At 37.3% G+C, this 13,854-nt stretch overlaps 1 protein-coding gene across 12 annotated transcripts in view; it reads right to left on the reverse strand.

The window, feature by feature from the left end:
- Positions 1-1,897: 1,897 nt before the first annotated feature.
- Positions 1,898-13,854, reverse strand: part of PHF20 (PHD finger protein 20) — a 74,753-nt gene continuing 62,796 nt past the window's right edge. For 10 of the 12 annotated variants that reach the window (XM_026062257.1, XM_026061431.1, XM_026059030.1 and 7 more), the window contains 4 exons: positions 11,876-12,071; positions 8,557-8,956; positions 6,819-7,002; positions 1,898-4,740 (listed from right to left, as the gene is read on the reverse strand). In XM_026062257.1, the coding sequence (XP_025918042.1) occupies positions 4,598-4,740; positions 6,819-7,002; positions 8,557-8,956; positions 11,876-12,071 (923 nt within the window). In that variant the 3' untranslated portion in view covers positions 1,898-4,597. Of the gene's footprint in view, positions 4,741-6,818; positions 7,003-8,556; positions 8,957-10,526; positions 10,686-11,875; positions 12,072-13,854 lie in introns of those variants that run through there. The other 2 variants (XM_026064703.1, XM_026065540.1) reach the window with 2 other exon arrangements.

The raw sequence follows: 13,854 nt of genomic DNA on the forward strand, positions 1-13,854 counted from the left end.
CTCAACCCCCAATCCAACGAAGGAATGCAGTGGCAATCTAAGGAAATGCTGGAAATCCTAGTGCTGGAGCAACAGGGAAATAAGGTAGTAGCACACCTTTACAAACAGCATTCCCAAGACATAAATGGAAATGCTCTGTATAATTTTGTCAAGATTTTAAGAAATTCTGAAAAATTGCAACAGTTAAGATTTCGGTGAAAAAACAGGCTCACTATAGATAGTTATGGAATAATCTAAGTAAGTGGTAAAATTTTTGACAGACAAAATACTCTTTAGCATCAGACCAGGTTAGAATGAGATCCAAGGGCTGCAAGATGACAGTAGGTCATTACAACTTGAAGAAGTGATATTTTGGTCAGATGACAGTAAGAGCTACGGCTATGTCAGAAAGATTCTTAGTCAAGCTGAAGAACTTCAAGGCAAAGTTACCCACATGAAACCTGACAGATGATTTAGCAGCTGCTTCCTGATGTGACAGACATCCTCCCTCTAGAAGAGCCTTAAGACCACGTAAAACAGGAAGCCAGACAGGCTCAGATTAGAGAGCACACAGTTCTCAGTAACATGACTAGCCACTGCACACACTTCAGCAAGTTATTCCAAATTGCCCATCATTTAAACTTCAAAATTAGATTCAAACTTCAAAATTAGATTCTGAAGATCTCATCTAAAAGATCCGATTCTAACTGAACTAGGAACCTTGGCCTGGATCTGCAACCAGTGGTCAGAACTTCTCTAGGCTTCACAAGTCAGTCTCAAGCACAGTGATATACCCTTCTATACCCTTAAAAGGCACAAGTTTTATGAAGACACTACACTGAGAATGAAGTTAAGCAGACAAACTTGTTAGAACAAAGTGAGTGGGGAAGGGATGGGACCAGAAATGAAGGCCTAGCAATGCCTTGCCCTCTTGTCAGGCGCACGCTGCGCCGGGTACACATCATCCCTCTCGGGCACTTCATAACTTTCCCCCTCCTGCTTCTAGATATTTTCTCCATTCTTTTGTTTCATGTAGATTGTTCAAATACCTAGAAAGCTCCTTCCTTCACGTCTGTGGTAAAAACAACACTCCTTCACGCAGCAAACATGTGGCTTTTGCACCAAGCTTATTGCTGCTGCTCAGAACTACAATTAGCAGCTTTCAGGAGAAAGTCACAGGTGCCACACTGACACATCGCTCCCTTCAGCTCAGCCCTCCCAAGTCTATCTGAAACTCAACCCTTAGCCCACTGCTAAATGGGCAGAACACATTTCCACCTGCAAATAGTATCTAGAGTTTTTTCTCAACTCAGTTGGTACCATACAGTTGACAGCACTTGTCCTAATTCACCTGGACTCATGTATTGCTCAGGGAAGCTGCGAGGTGGAACTGTGTCCTCAGGTCTCTGCACTCGTGGAACGAGTATCCTGGGTCCGTGCCTGTCTCCCAGTGGGGAAGCCTCATACACACGCTTCCTGGCGCTGCAGTGAGCGTGTTCAATAGCTTTGCTGCTACTCTCATTAGAGCAGCTTCCTAGCCAGAACGCTTAGTCTTTTGTGAAATGAAGTATTAGAGGGGTGAGCCAGCTGCCCCTCCCTCCCTCTCTCTGGACACTGCCAAATGGTCAGTAATACTCTCGGTAGGCTAATCGTTGAAATATGAATGGAAAATTAGGGTCAGATTACATTTGAAGGATTTCAGAATAAAATATTCAAGCTCCCCTCAAACTATACATTGCAGAGAACAGTTTACCTATCAGGAATATTTATATGAGATCTGGAAAACAACCACTTCAGATACTTTAAGAACAATTAAGATCAATATTCCTGCAAACTATGCATTTCAATGCTATGTGAAGACAAAACTTCCAAAATTTTATTGAATGATCATTAATTGAAACAAAGACTTTACTAAGACTTAAACCAACAAAAACCTATTTATTTATTCCAAACACCAAGATACAGAAGTTTTCAAGTTTTGCAAATATTGCTCCAAAGCAAAATTCTATATACAGCGCCCTCAGTTCTAATAGTGCATAAAACAAAGACAAATACACTTATGTATCCACAGTGCAATGTTTGCTCATTTCATCAAGGCTCCACGTTGCATTCACTTACCAGTGATTTAAAGAAAAAAAAGAAGAAAAAAAAAAAAAAAAAAGTGACCTGCCAGACCAAATAGCTGGTCCAGACTAAGAAATAACAATGTGGAAACTTGCAAACAGGGACAAAATGAATCCAGGCAGAGCACAATAAAGAACCTTTCCTGAACATGAGAAATGCTAGTCTATTTTAAATAAATATTTTCAGTCTTTATCTGCAAGGGTTTCCCTATTGCTCTACCAAAGGAAAACAAGTCTCCAGTATTTGCCATTTGATTCACCCACCAGAACTGTCTTTTCCTCCAAATCTAAAGTACTGCCCTGAGCAAAAATAAACTGGCAAAGTAAAAACTTGAAATGAATGCACAAAAAGCAATTACTTGGAAAGAAGTTCTACTTGGGAGAAAAAAGTCTACTCAGGAGGTTAACTGTTTTTACTCCCTTAAACTGTAAGCACAGCCAACCTGTTAACAGCTATGTTCTTCTCTAGGGCCTCCCAGTCCGAGTTCTTGCTTTACAAATTTCAAACAGAGAATAATTTGCAGGTCAATCTCACCTGAAACCAAAACCAAAAACCTTTCACAGTTGTTTAGAACCCTCCTGATGCTGTTCTAATCTTTTGGTTACTGCTGTTTGTTCTAGAGCTACACAGTATACGTAAATTCAGGTATCATTAACAGGAATGAGACACAGCATAAGCATTGCTTTCATCTTTAGAGAGTGAAGTGACATTTAAATATCATGTAAGCTTTATTCCAATTGTGCTACAGAAAAATAAGTTTATTTTTCTGCTGTACATATGTTGTATTCACTATATACCAACTAGTGCTATAGAACTGTGAGGCAAATTATTCCCTGAAATGAGTCTTGGCACAAAAGCCTTAGTTACTACCTAGAGCAGCCTAATTATGTTCTTTTCTGAAGGAACTGATTAAAATATTCGCTGTGTAGATACTGTTACTCCTACAATAATATCGCCTATTTCAAGTTTACATAGTAAATCATTATTTTTTGCAGCATATAAACATTACAGATTCATATCCATAATTAAAACTTGTACAGTTATGGGCCTCTCAATTACAACTGTGCTTAAATTTTAACCTTTGGTGGTACCATCATGTGAAAAAAAAAACCAAAAAAACCCAAGATAAATCCAGCTTTTTCAGGACATCCTCTCAATGCAAAAACAGCTTACCATCTTCCACAGTGAACTTAACCCAGCAACATTTGGGAAGGAAAACTAAAGTCACAGCCATTATTTACGGAGCTATGATCTGCAGCTGAAAGGCTTTTACCGTCTCAAATACTTACAACACAACAACGTTTCAAAAGGTACTGTATAATGTATCTTGAACAAAAGCAGCATTTTCACCTTGCTCTCACAAAATAATACAAACCAGAAAATTAAAACTTAAGGTATAAAAAGGGACTTTTTGAACATACACTGTTTAAGATAATAACCCACTCACTGTCTGCGAGGACAGTACCTCATGCATAGATTTTGAGGCTTTATTTACACAAATATAAAATAAACTGATTCCCAAAACCACACATTCGGAGTAAGTCTTTACAATGAACATGTTCAGAGTATTGAAAAAAGTCTACGTTTCAAAATATAACCGGAATGGCAATTATTAACAAATGGGTAGAAAACTACATAATGTCTGTTACAGATCTTGTTTAGGTCTGGAACTCCAAGTACATCTCCAGTCTTTTCATGGCGGTATTTTATACTGCCACCAGGGTGTCCCACTAGCACTAGTTCAGGAGGCACAGTATGGCCATAGTTAAAGAGTTCAAGAATGCACATAAACACAACGTTAAGGGGTTTTCCCCAGTACCAAGTCATGTGATAGTGACAGGATAAATATGGAAAACAATCATTTATTCTGAAAGTAAGTGCAATCCACCTGTGACCTTCTGCTACATTATTTAACATAATAGGAGTGGGGTTTAGACCAGTGTTACTTGCAAACCTCCACATAACAGTTTACAGTAAGAGCTGGACATTCATACTTACTAAGACTGAAAACTGTTATAATGTTTTCTAGTGATTAAATACTGTGTGCTATTATGCATAAACCAGAAGGAATAAAACATGACACAAGTCACTTAAACTATGGAAAGTTATTTACAACCTCTGTCAACTAAACATTTTTGGCTCTTAGAACTCTGTTCTTCAGTGGCACAATTTTTAGTCAATTTAATTATGAAAAAGTCTACCGTTTCAATGAGTAACTTGTAAGTTACTTGTGAAAGTGTAATTTATCAGCCAACACCCAAACTTTGAAGAGAACAGTATAACCCCTTCCATATTGTTATAATTGTTTAATAAACCCCAAATTATGATGAGATAAAATAACCTTGCTGTTCTTTGAACAGCACTTCTTCACAAATCCCTGAAGTCAATCTGCATTACATGCAACCAGCATGCTAATTTCATTTAAATATACAGAGCTGTTCACGTTAGATGCTCCAACTTCACACTCCATAGCAATTTCCAATATTTTCTAGTCTCATGTTGAGCAGCAAAGTGCAATCTGTTGCACTTTGCCTAGGTCCGTGATAAGCTGCTTTATACAATGTTTGAGTTGTGGAAGTCGAGCTAGTGGTTCTGGTGGTTCCAGCTCTCCCGTATAATCCAGCCAACTCTCCAAAACTGCAAGGAAAAACAAAACTTGTCACTATTCCAGTTCTCAGCAGGCTGACCACCTTAAGTCACAAAACAGAAATTCTTGAAATCGCTCATGAAATTTGAAAAAGTGTTGTGCAACATTTTTAACATGTAGTATTTGCTGAGAAATCAGAAAACCATTACAAATAGCTCTCTTGATACCACGTGACAACTTAATTCACATTTAAAGGGCAAATACAGAATAGCAGATGTTTCTGGGAGAAAGCAGGGGAGGAAAAGCAGGAGATTTAGGACTGGATTTCACATTATCTAGTCCTGATCTGTGTCAATTCCAAAGCAAGGGCACAGCTGTTTAGAAGACTATCATCAGAATACCTTTAAGATCAGTACTAGATGCAACTACACAGTACTTTCACTGAAGATCCTAAACAGGACTACACTAATGAAAGAATTTTGAGGTCAATACAGAAGATGACTGTTCAGACAGTTAAGAACTGGATAACAGAAAACTGGAATTAAATCCAAAAGCAGAGACAGCAGACTAATGCACAAAGAAAAAAAAAATCCTCCTCTAAGCATCTCTGCTACAAACAAGAACTGGACCCATTAGCTGACTGCAAGACAACTCGGGCAACGGTCTAATACAACCACAAGAAAGATAATCCTACAGTGAGTTCAGAGGATGGGACAGTATCACTCAAGGAGACTCCCACTTCCTTAACAAGGAAGAAGACATACATCTATCAAGAGAAGAAGCAGTGGACATTGCCACTAAACAGACTACAGGCTAATTTAACTGAAGGACAATGTCTGTAAGAACAGATGGGCATTATCCAACCATCAATAAACACAAGCTTGAAATAAGAAAATTCCTCAGAGTAGCAACACTGAACAGCCTTCCACCAGCTCAACAGTAAAGATAAAAATCCTGATTCTTCTAAACCGGAGCTTGTTCATTTTCGAAACGGATGCTATGATTACATGCTTGATCTTCATTACCTAAAGCATTCCTTTAGTCCTTCCAGCATTTCAGTATCTTATTGAACTATGAAGAGAGAACTTTTACTCTGGCAAAGATTAGATTCCCAAAATCCTTGCAAGAAAAGCTGCTGTTTTAGCCACTGCACAACCAAAGATCAGACAAAGTTGTTCAAAAAGAACTATTTTGGATTGTTTTCTGAAGCAGCTGCTTTGAAATTAAAACCAATGAAGCCTGGATTGTTTAATGAAAATATATAAAGGATACAGAAGTTTCCAATAACTAGTAAAAAAATTTTTTTCAGAAGACATTTAGGAAGAAAATTTGGAAGACATACAGGAAAAGATAACAGAATCTTGTGTACCAGAGGCCACTTAGAATAGGCATTGAACAGGAACAGCCACCAAAACCCTCAAGAACAGGGAAGTTCAGATACACAGTAGTATGGAAATTATGAAAACCTGAATGTAAAAACAGATATGGAAGGTATTCTATTATGTCTTGAAAAAGTACAGCTGAAACAGCAAAAAGTGTGCACCACTGTCAATCAAAAAGAAGAACTGAAGAGCTGAAGACATTCAGATGCCTTCTAATGTTTCTCACACACACAAATCTCTGGATTTTTGTTCATGCTAACATCCATCATCCATTATGGATGGCTCATGCGCAAAGCTGCCAGAGAAAGGCAACTAATTTATCAGTCTGAGTACTGGACTTGCCCTTCTATACGAAACACTCGCACTGGTGGATAAAACACACTACTCAAAGTATGAGCATTCATGCAAAATTCTGAAAGGTTTTCATTAACAGCTCTAGTTTGAGCTGTTGAATAAAAACTTATCTGATGTAAATATTAAAAGATGATCCAACTACAACTTTTTCAATAAAAGTCTACTCAATTTTAATTTGATCCCTAATTTTGTTTTAAAATCCCGCCCCGGCAAAACACCAGATGAGGGTGCGTTTTCTATTATTAAATGCAGTAAATCTGATACAGCAATGCTCATCTCTCTTTGTAGGTCTGCTGAAGTAAAATTCAAGTCAACACGTTTTGGTCAGGCAGCATTATTTGAGTGGGACAAAATACAGTTAATTTTTTTTTTAATAGAAAAGTGTTATTTACCGTCTAGTTCCTTCTCAATGAAGTCCATTCTGTGTATAACTTCATCTTGTAGGGATTCCACATGAGCTAAAAGATTGAGCTGCCACTGCAGCTGTGAGTTCACAACTCCTTCTTTGTCCTTCTCCAGCAATTTCATTTCAATAGCTTCCTCTGGAGATACTTTCTTAGACACAGACTCTCTTACCTAGCAGGAATACATACATTAATATTTATTACAGTGAAACGGAATTACTGAGGCAGACTGCCTGAGTCTACAGTAGTTACAGGTACTGAAGCCAATTGCTCAACAAATCTTAGGCTAGAGGAGGATAGACAGACACAAGGAAAAGATCATATGCCAGATCATATTATTAAGGCAGTATGGACAACAGGATTCAAATACAAATTGCAGATCCCCTAAAAAACACCATAAGAGATGACATAAGCAACATTGTTTTATACATATTTTTGTATTCCTTGGAACTCTGCAAGGATCTGATTTCAGAAAGGCAACATTGACCTGTATATACATGTAGCTAGCTCCCTGCAGACTTCCAGCTGGAAGACTCTCCACTTAGTCTACATATTTTAGGGAACATTAAAAACAATTTTTGGCATGACAGTAATCAACTAAAGAGTGAATCATTTTGCAGTAGGAAGGGATTCTTAATGGTGTGCTGTAGGAATCTAATCTCAACTCTACTGAAAACCTCTATCAAGCATCTAGAAAAAAAAATATATATACACACACACACACACACACACACACACCACTTCTTATAAAACCTGACTACACTGTGTCAGCAGATTCTGCTTCCCATAGTTTTTTTAATCGTTCTTCTGAAATAAGACAGGATTTAGAAAAAAGCTCCTAAAAGATTAAAGAACTGAAATATATGCCTTTCCACAAAACATAAAGGAATCTCAATATATTTGCTAGAGAAGGGTTTAAAAAACCCCCCACAAAACAACCCTATAAATTACAGCTTACATATGTATGAAATAAAAACTAAACAATTTTTTCATCTAGAACGCAGAGGACAGTATATCCGTGATGAATCAATCTGGCTTTTTAAACATTTGTCAGACTATCTCATAAGACTTGGCATTATTTATTAGAAGCAAGATTTTTCTATTGGGTTGTAGAAAGATAGGCCTCTGCTAAGTTTGCTAGACCTGACAGAGCTGAAAATACGACCCAATAGTTAGAAAAGATAAAGCTAGACTGCTTCAGTAGGAAAGAGACACAGAACTGTTCAATGATGGTAGCTCTTAACTATCAGTACAGTTTACTTTTTCACATGATACGCTACCTGAAGAATATGGAATCAGTTTAAAATATCTATTGGAAGAAACACTGGAGCAAGCTGGGAATAGCTAAAAAGCTGGAAGACCAGCATGTTTGACAGTATCGTACATTTGCCCTGTTCTCTCCCTCTACTGTTGCTAGTGATACAGGTAAGGAGCAATGAACTGCCAGTTGACCAAAATACATCCTTCACAGGCTAAGCGGATGATTTAAGACCCAGAAGTCCTTCTCAGTCTAAATTATTCTATATTTTTGTGAAATGTGGGAGGTGATCATGTCTATCATTTTAATTTGCATTAGCAATCTAAATTAACTGGATGAACAGGAAAAAAAAAACCACCAACAACAAATGAGTAAACTAAATACTATAAAAAAAGGGCTGATCAGAGTTTTGTATTTTGCCAGGCAAACACATTTTCTATGTAGAGAAAGCTATTTTAATACAAGTACCTTGGAATAATTATGTTTGGATTCATTTTCCATCTTGCATATTTCTCGGTCCAGATTCCAACCAAATCTCTCTGACAGGACATCATCCCCATTTTCCCTTATTCTATTTACTCCGTCATCCATGGCTGAACCTCTTGTTTCCACAACCAATCTCTGCTCTATAGCAGGATAGTATGCCCGAGGTTTCTGGTAACAGTGTTCACTCGTAATATAAGATTCCTCCATAGAAGGAATGGTTGTGGGTTTCTCAGCTGTCCCATTCCAAGTTCTGTAACTTGCAGTCTCCTCTTTGCAACAGTTCTCTTCAATGTGAATAATGTGTTTTGTATGAATCTTTTCATCCACTGTAATGTGCTTCCATGGATGACACCACAGCTGTAAGTCAGGATGTTCTTTACTTCTGTTCAAATATAAAAAGGTAAAACACTCACTAAATTTAAGCTTTAAAATGGTTAAGCACACTATCCTATTATTTAAAGAAATTAAGCAAGAACATTCAAGCTACTACATGCGTTAGTCATCATCATAATCAGTAAATATCCCCAAATATTGTGAAATAAGATAATTTCACTGACCTCAACTGTGTGTCTTCCTATAAGGCTGTGTTAGGTTCACTATTTTCATTTCTATAACATAGTATATAAGCCATGTGTTGGCATTAAGAAAAAAAATTTAAGTTTCAAGTAGATGCACAGAATTTTTCACCAAAACAGATTCTTTCTTCAAGGGCAACATTTTGCTTCAATATTTGAAATTTGTTTGTTAAGAGCATTAACTCATTTCCATGGGGATATTTTTAGTAATGTTTTAAAACAGGTAAATCAAGTATATTAAAGCTAAGCTGAAAGATTTATTCATTTACATAAATATATTTTTCAACAATTTTAACAAAGTATAGCAAAAAGACTCCCCCAAACCACTCAACATCAAGCTTTAGCCTGCAATTCCTCAAAAGAAACTTTAAAATTTCATCCACTGATCTTCTATAACCCTCTAATAATAATAATGATAGGCGACTGTGGGGGGAAGGGGAGGTAGTACTTCATTATTATTTTTTTTAAAAAAAACCCTTTCCTTTAAAACACAAGATGCTGAGCAAACTCTACTGTCTAGTATACCAACATGCCATAATCCCCCCTCTGCTTCTTAGAAAGTTTCTTACTTTACTTTTTTTCAAACTAATATGGAATATCTCTTGAAGTTATTTATTCCAGCAACAGAGACAACTATAGATATCAGATTCTTACATGGATATAACGAGCCAAGACAAAATTTAGAGTGAGCATTGTAACCAAAACAGTTCTTCCCCATGTCCATCAGGCATTAAAATAGCTGTAAAAAAAAGAGAGCAAAGCAGAGCCACTCTGGTTGTCCTCAAAGGGGAGGCAGCCTTTCTGCTAGGCTGTAAGGACACGGCAGAAGCAAATACTGACCCTAGAGTATCTACATTCAGCTGCACAGGAAGGGAGGTCTGCCCAAAAATCTGTCCTGTGCTTCCCTAGAGACAGAGGCAGCTAGAATTGCTCCACCAACCAGATTCAGCTTTTCAAGCTGTTAGCCCAGCCACTCACTAAAACATGACAATTTTACCTTCAAAGTAACTGCTTTCTGTTGTGTTCTACAGTAGTTAAGGTTTCTTTAATGTGTATGATAGGAAATTAAATAGTTAGTAAAACTACCAAAAATTGCTTGGAAGCCATTCCATATAAGCACCTCTCCAGCAATTAAAAGTATATTATGGCCTTGGTGAGTAAGCTTGAAGGCACTTCTCAAAAACTGAAAGCCAAGTGTTCGTTTACCAAAGCTTTCCACTCCAGCTCCCCAGACATCCGACACCTAAAGGCACTATATTGACCAGCAAAGTGCAAAGGATAACTTTACAGAAGACAGAAAATCAAAAGATCACAAGCCAGCTACATAAGGATGAAAATTTGAATGCTGAACACTCGAGCACCCTTTTAACTAATAACCTGGCTCTCTCTCCCACTGCACCAAATCTGTCACTCCTGATCCTCTAGCCACCTCTGAAATACTGAGCACCCCTCTCCAAATAACTGCAGATAGCTGTGAGGTCTTCTCTTTTCCCCAGATGGTAGATATTCATCAGGAATATAATCATTATTCCAATTCTGCAATTTAAAAAAAAAAAAAAAAAAATCCTTTTTTGTGCTTTATGTCATGATAAAAACAGGGGCTGTGGCTTTCAACAAGACTATACCCCGTCTCTAATTAAACCAGGCCTCTACAACAAGATCAGAATGGAAGACAGAAGGAATGAAGTCTGTAACAAGCATCACATACTTACCCAGTGCTTCACACCTTACTGCTATGCAACTCTCGGTTTACTCTATGACTGAGTCACAATCTAAACTATTGCTACTTGAGAAGAAAAGGCCTAAGAAATGATCTTAGGATATTTAGGCTCCACTCTCTCAGGGGGGAAATAAATAAATAAAAATTACAGATCTGACTAAAGGATATCAAAATGGAAAAGCAAAGCCTACCGCTAAAATTGCTGCTCCTCTTAATTCATTAAGCCATCATTTCAAGCATCTCAAGTATTGCCAGTGGCCCTAGGGGATCACCACAGACTAAATTTTAGGGAAAAAAGTTCTAAAGAAAGCTGGAAACACTAAGCACTTTGCTTTCCAAATGGTTGCTGCTGTGCAATTTATCAACTATGATTTAAATATTTATAAAGCTGATGGATTTGAGTTGGAGAAAGATTTTTTCAGTCATCAGACCCCAAGGATGACTATAAATATGGAAAAAATGCAGAAAGTTCCATTGGTTTCTATATGTTTTTTTTTTTTTAAAGTCTCTGTCATAATCAAGTAGAACTTTGCATAGAAACCAACTGCTAGAGGTTGCTGGAGGTCCAACTGCTCTCCCACTACAACAGAACACCACATTATGCTGAACAAAAAAAATGGTTTCTGCTGGAAAAATTATGATTTGGAATTATTGGAATGGAGCTGGCAAATTTATAAGAACACTGACCACAAATTATACAACTATCCCTCTACTTGCTCTTACTCTGTTTAGATGTTTTAGGAGAAGCTTTTATCCTTAGTTTTCTCCCTCTTTTCTTTGTACCTTCCCAAACCTTCTTCACCCAGAGTCAGTTTATATTCCCCGACACACCTGCATGATTTTTAGGACACCATATTCTTTTTCAAAATCACATTAGCAATTCAAACTACATTCTTATATATCCACAGAGAAGCATAAAAATAAATCTGCATTTCCAGTTATTTCTCTACTATTTGAAATCTAATTCCATCTAGAACATGCCAACTGATACTTAAATACTGCTTACTGTAATATGCTCATCTTCAGCTGCAGTCCATGCAGTACTTCTATGACTCTCTGCACATCGCCAAGAAGCTGGTGAGTGGCTACTATCTTCTTGGCATTCTGGTGGGAATAATTTTCTTCCAAAAACGCTAAGCCATGCATGTGACCATTACTTAACCACTCCTTTTCATACCAGTACTTTAAGCTGGACCTCTGACCTAAAGCAACAGTAATGTGCGCATTAAAATGAAGCATTAACTTTGGCTTGTTAACATTATCAGTAGCAGTTCTGATTATCTTAAAATCTTGCAACAGTTTATTAGCACTTAACAATAGTACCTACGATAGTGGACAAACCTCCGAAGACATGAAGAAATTCTAAAACGGAAGCGAGATGCCACTTCAGTCAAAAACAAAACAACAAAAAACAACACAAAAAAGCACCGCACACAAAACACCTCTACTCAGTTGTAAAAGCCGGGAGCACTCAGTGGACTCCAAATTCCATCAGAGGACATCCATGACAAATATTTGCAGGTGACAGACAGAGAAAAGTATTTTTAGCAGGGTAACACACTTGCTATTAACCACTGTTAAAACTAAAGCTATGGTTTGAATACAGCTCTCTGCAGACAGACAAATGCAGCAAAAGGCAGTGATAAAAAAAGGCATGAATGCAGCACTTCCCCTTCTCCAGTGGCCTTATTTTAACAGTTGCAGGCATGAATTAATGTAGTCATTCAAATGTAAAAGTTTTAAAGGAATCAGCAGTGAGGTTTTGCTAGAGAATTTACCTAAGTTAGACGATTAATAATGCTAATTCTAGCTAAGAGCTTGGGATATCAAAAGCTGAAATGAAATTATGTTAGATGTGATAAACACAATAGTAATAATAAATTAAGAACCCAAGCAAAACAGTATTAGCGAGAAAGGATAAAACTTGAGATGCTTGCTAAAATGCAACCTCCCCCCACCATGTATACATGTATATATATCCCAGTCAGGGAATCTATAAAATCAGAGATACTGGAGCACTGATTCAAAATGATATTCACAGAAAAGTCTCCCATACAGGCAGCTTAATATTCATTAGAAGTTTCAGTAGTCAGGGACAAGTTAAAAAAATAAAGAGTTAATGGGCAGCAGGATAAGAAGGGATTGCACGAAGCATGCAATACCTAACATCCCTGGCCATGCTATTAACTTTGGCACAATGAAGCAAAAAAAATTCTTTGGGAGCTATACCAAGAAATCAGCAGACTTTGTTAACATGGGCTTATACTGCTTTTAGATGGTAATTACAGAATAGCAGAAAAAAGATTTTCATATCATGCCCAATACGAACATCCATGGACACAAAGGATGCTTTCAAACTTAAATTCAATACTAACAAAGGTTGTCACAACAAAAGGAAAAGAATATGCCTATAAGCACACTCAACCACAGGCCAAATAAGATAACAGTTAATGTTTTGAGGCAACAATTTGAAAAGGTCTCACTTTCAAACAGGAAATACCGCATGGAAGAACAAATTCTTAAGGTTGTAATAGCTCGGTTAACAGCTTCAGGCAGACATACTGTATCAAGCAACAGATCTGCTAGGTATGGCTAGAAGCACTTTGGAGCAGGTCCCCACATACCTGTATTAACCACTCCCCATCTAGCTTTGTGTTATTTGCTAGAAAAGCTACCATCTGGGATAGAAGATGGAGCTCAGCTGACAGGAATGAAACCCAGAATTTTAGAACTCAATGATTATCTGAACAGTTCTAAAATTATTCAACTAAAGACTATTTATGCTCTCATTTCCTTGCGGTGTACTTGGAGCCAAAAAATTGCCTCCCTTTTGAGGTGAATACACCTAAGAGAAGATGCAAGACAGTATCTACCAATGTATATTATCTATAGCTTGAAGAATAATTCTGTCACTTGAAAAGCAGTATCTTGACAATGCTTAAGCTAGGGTGAATAGTATTTAAGAAGAAATCACTTAAAAATCCC

Source organism: Apteryx rowi, unplaced genomic scaffold, assembly GCF_003343035.1.
Source record: "Apteryx rowi isolate R43461 unplaced genomic scaffold, aptRow1 scaffold_0, whole genome shotgun sequence".
NCBI lineage: Eukaryota > Metazoa > Chordata > Aves > Apterygiformes > Apterygidae > Apteryx > Apteryx rowi.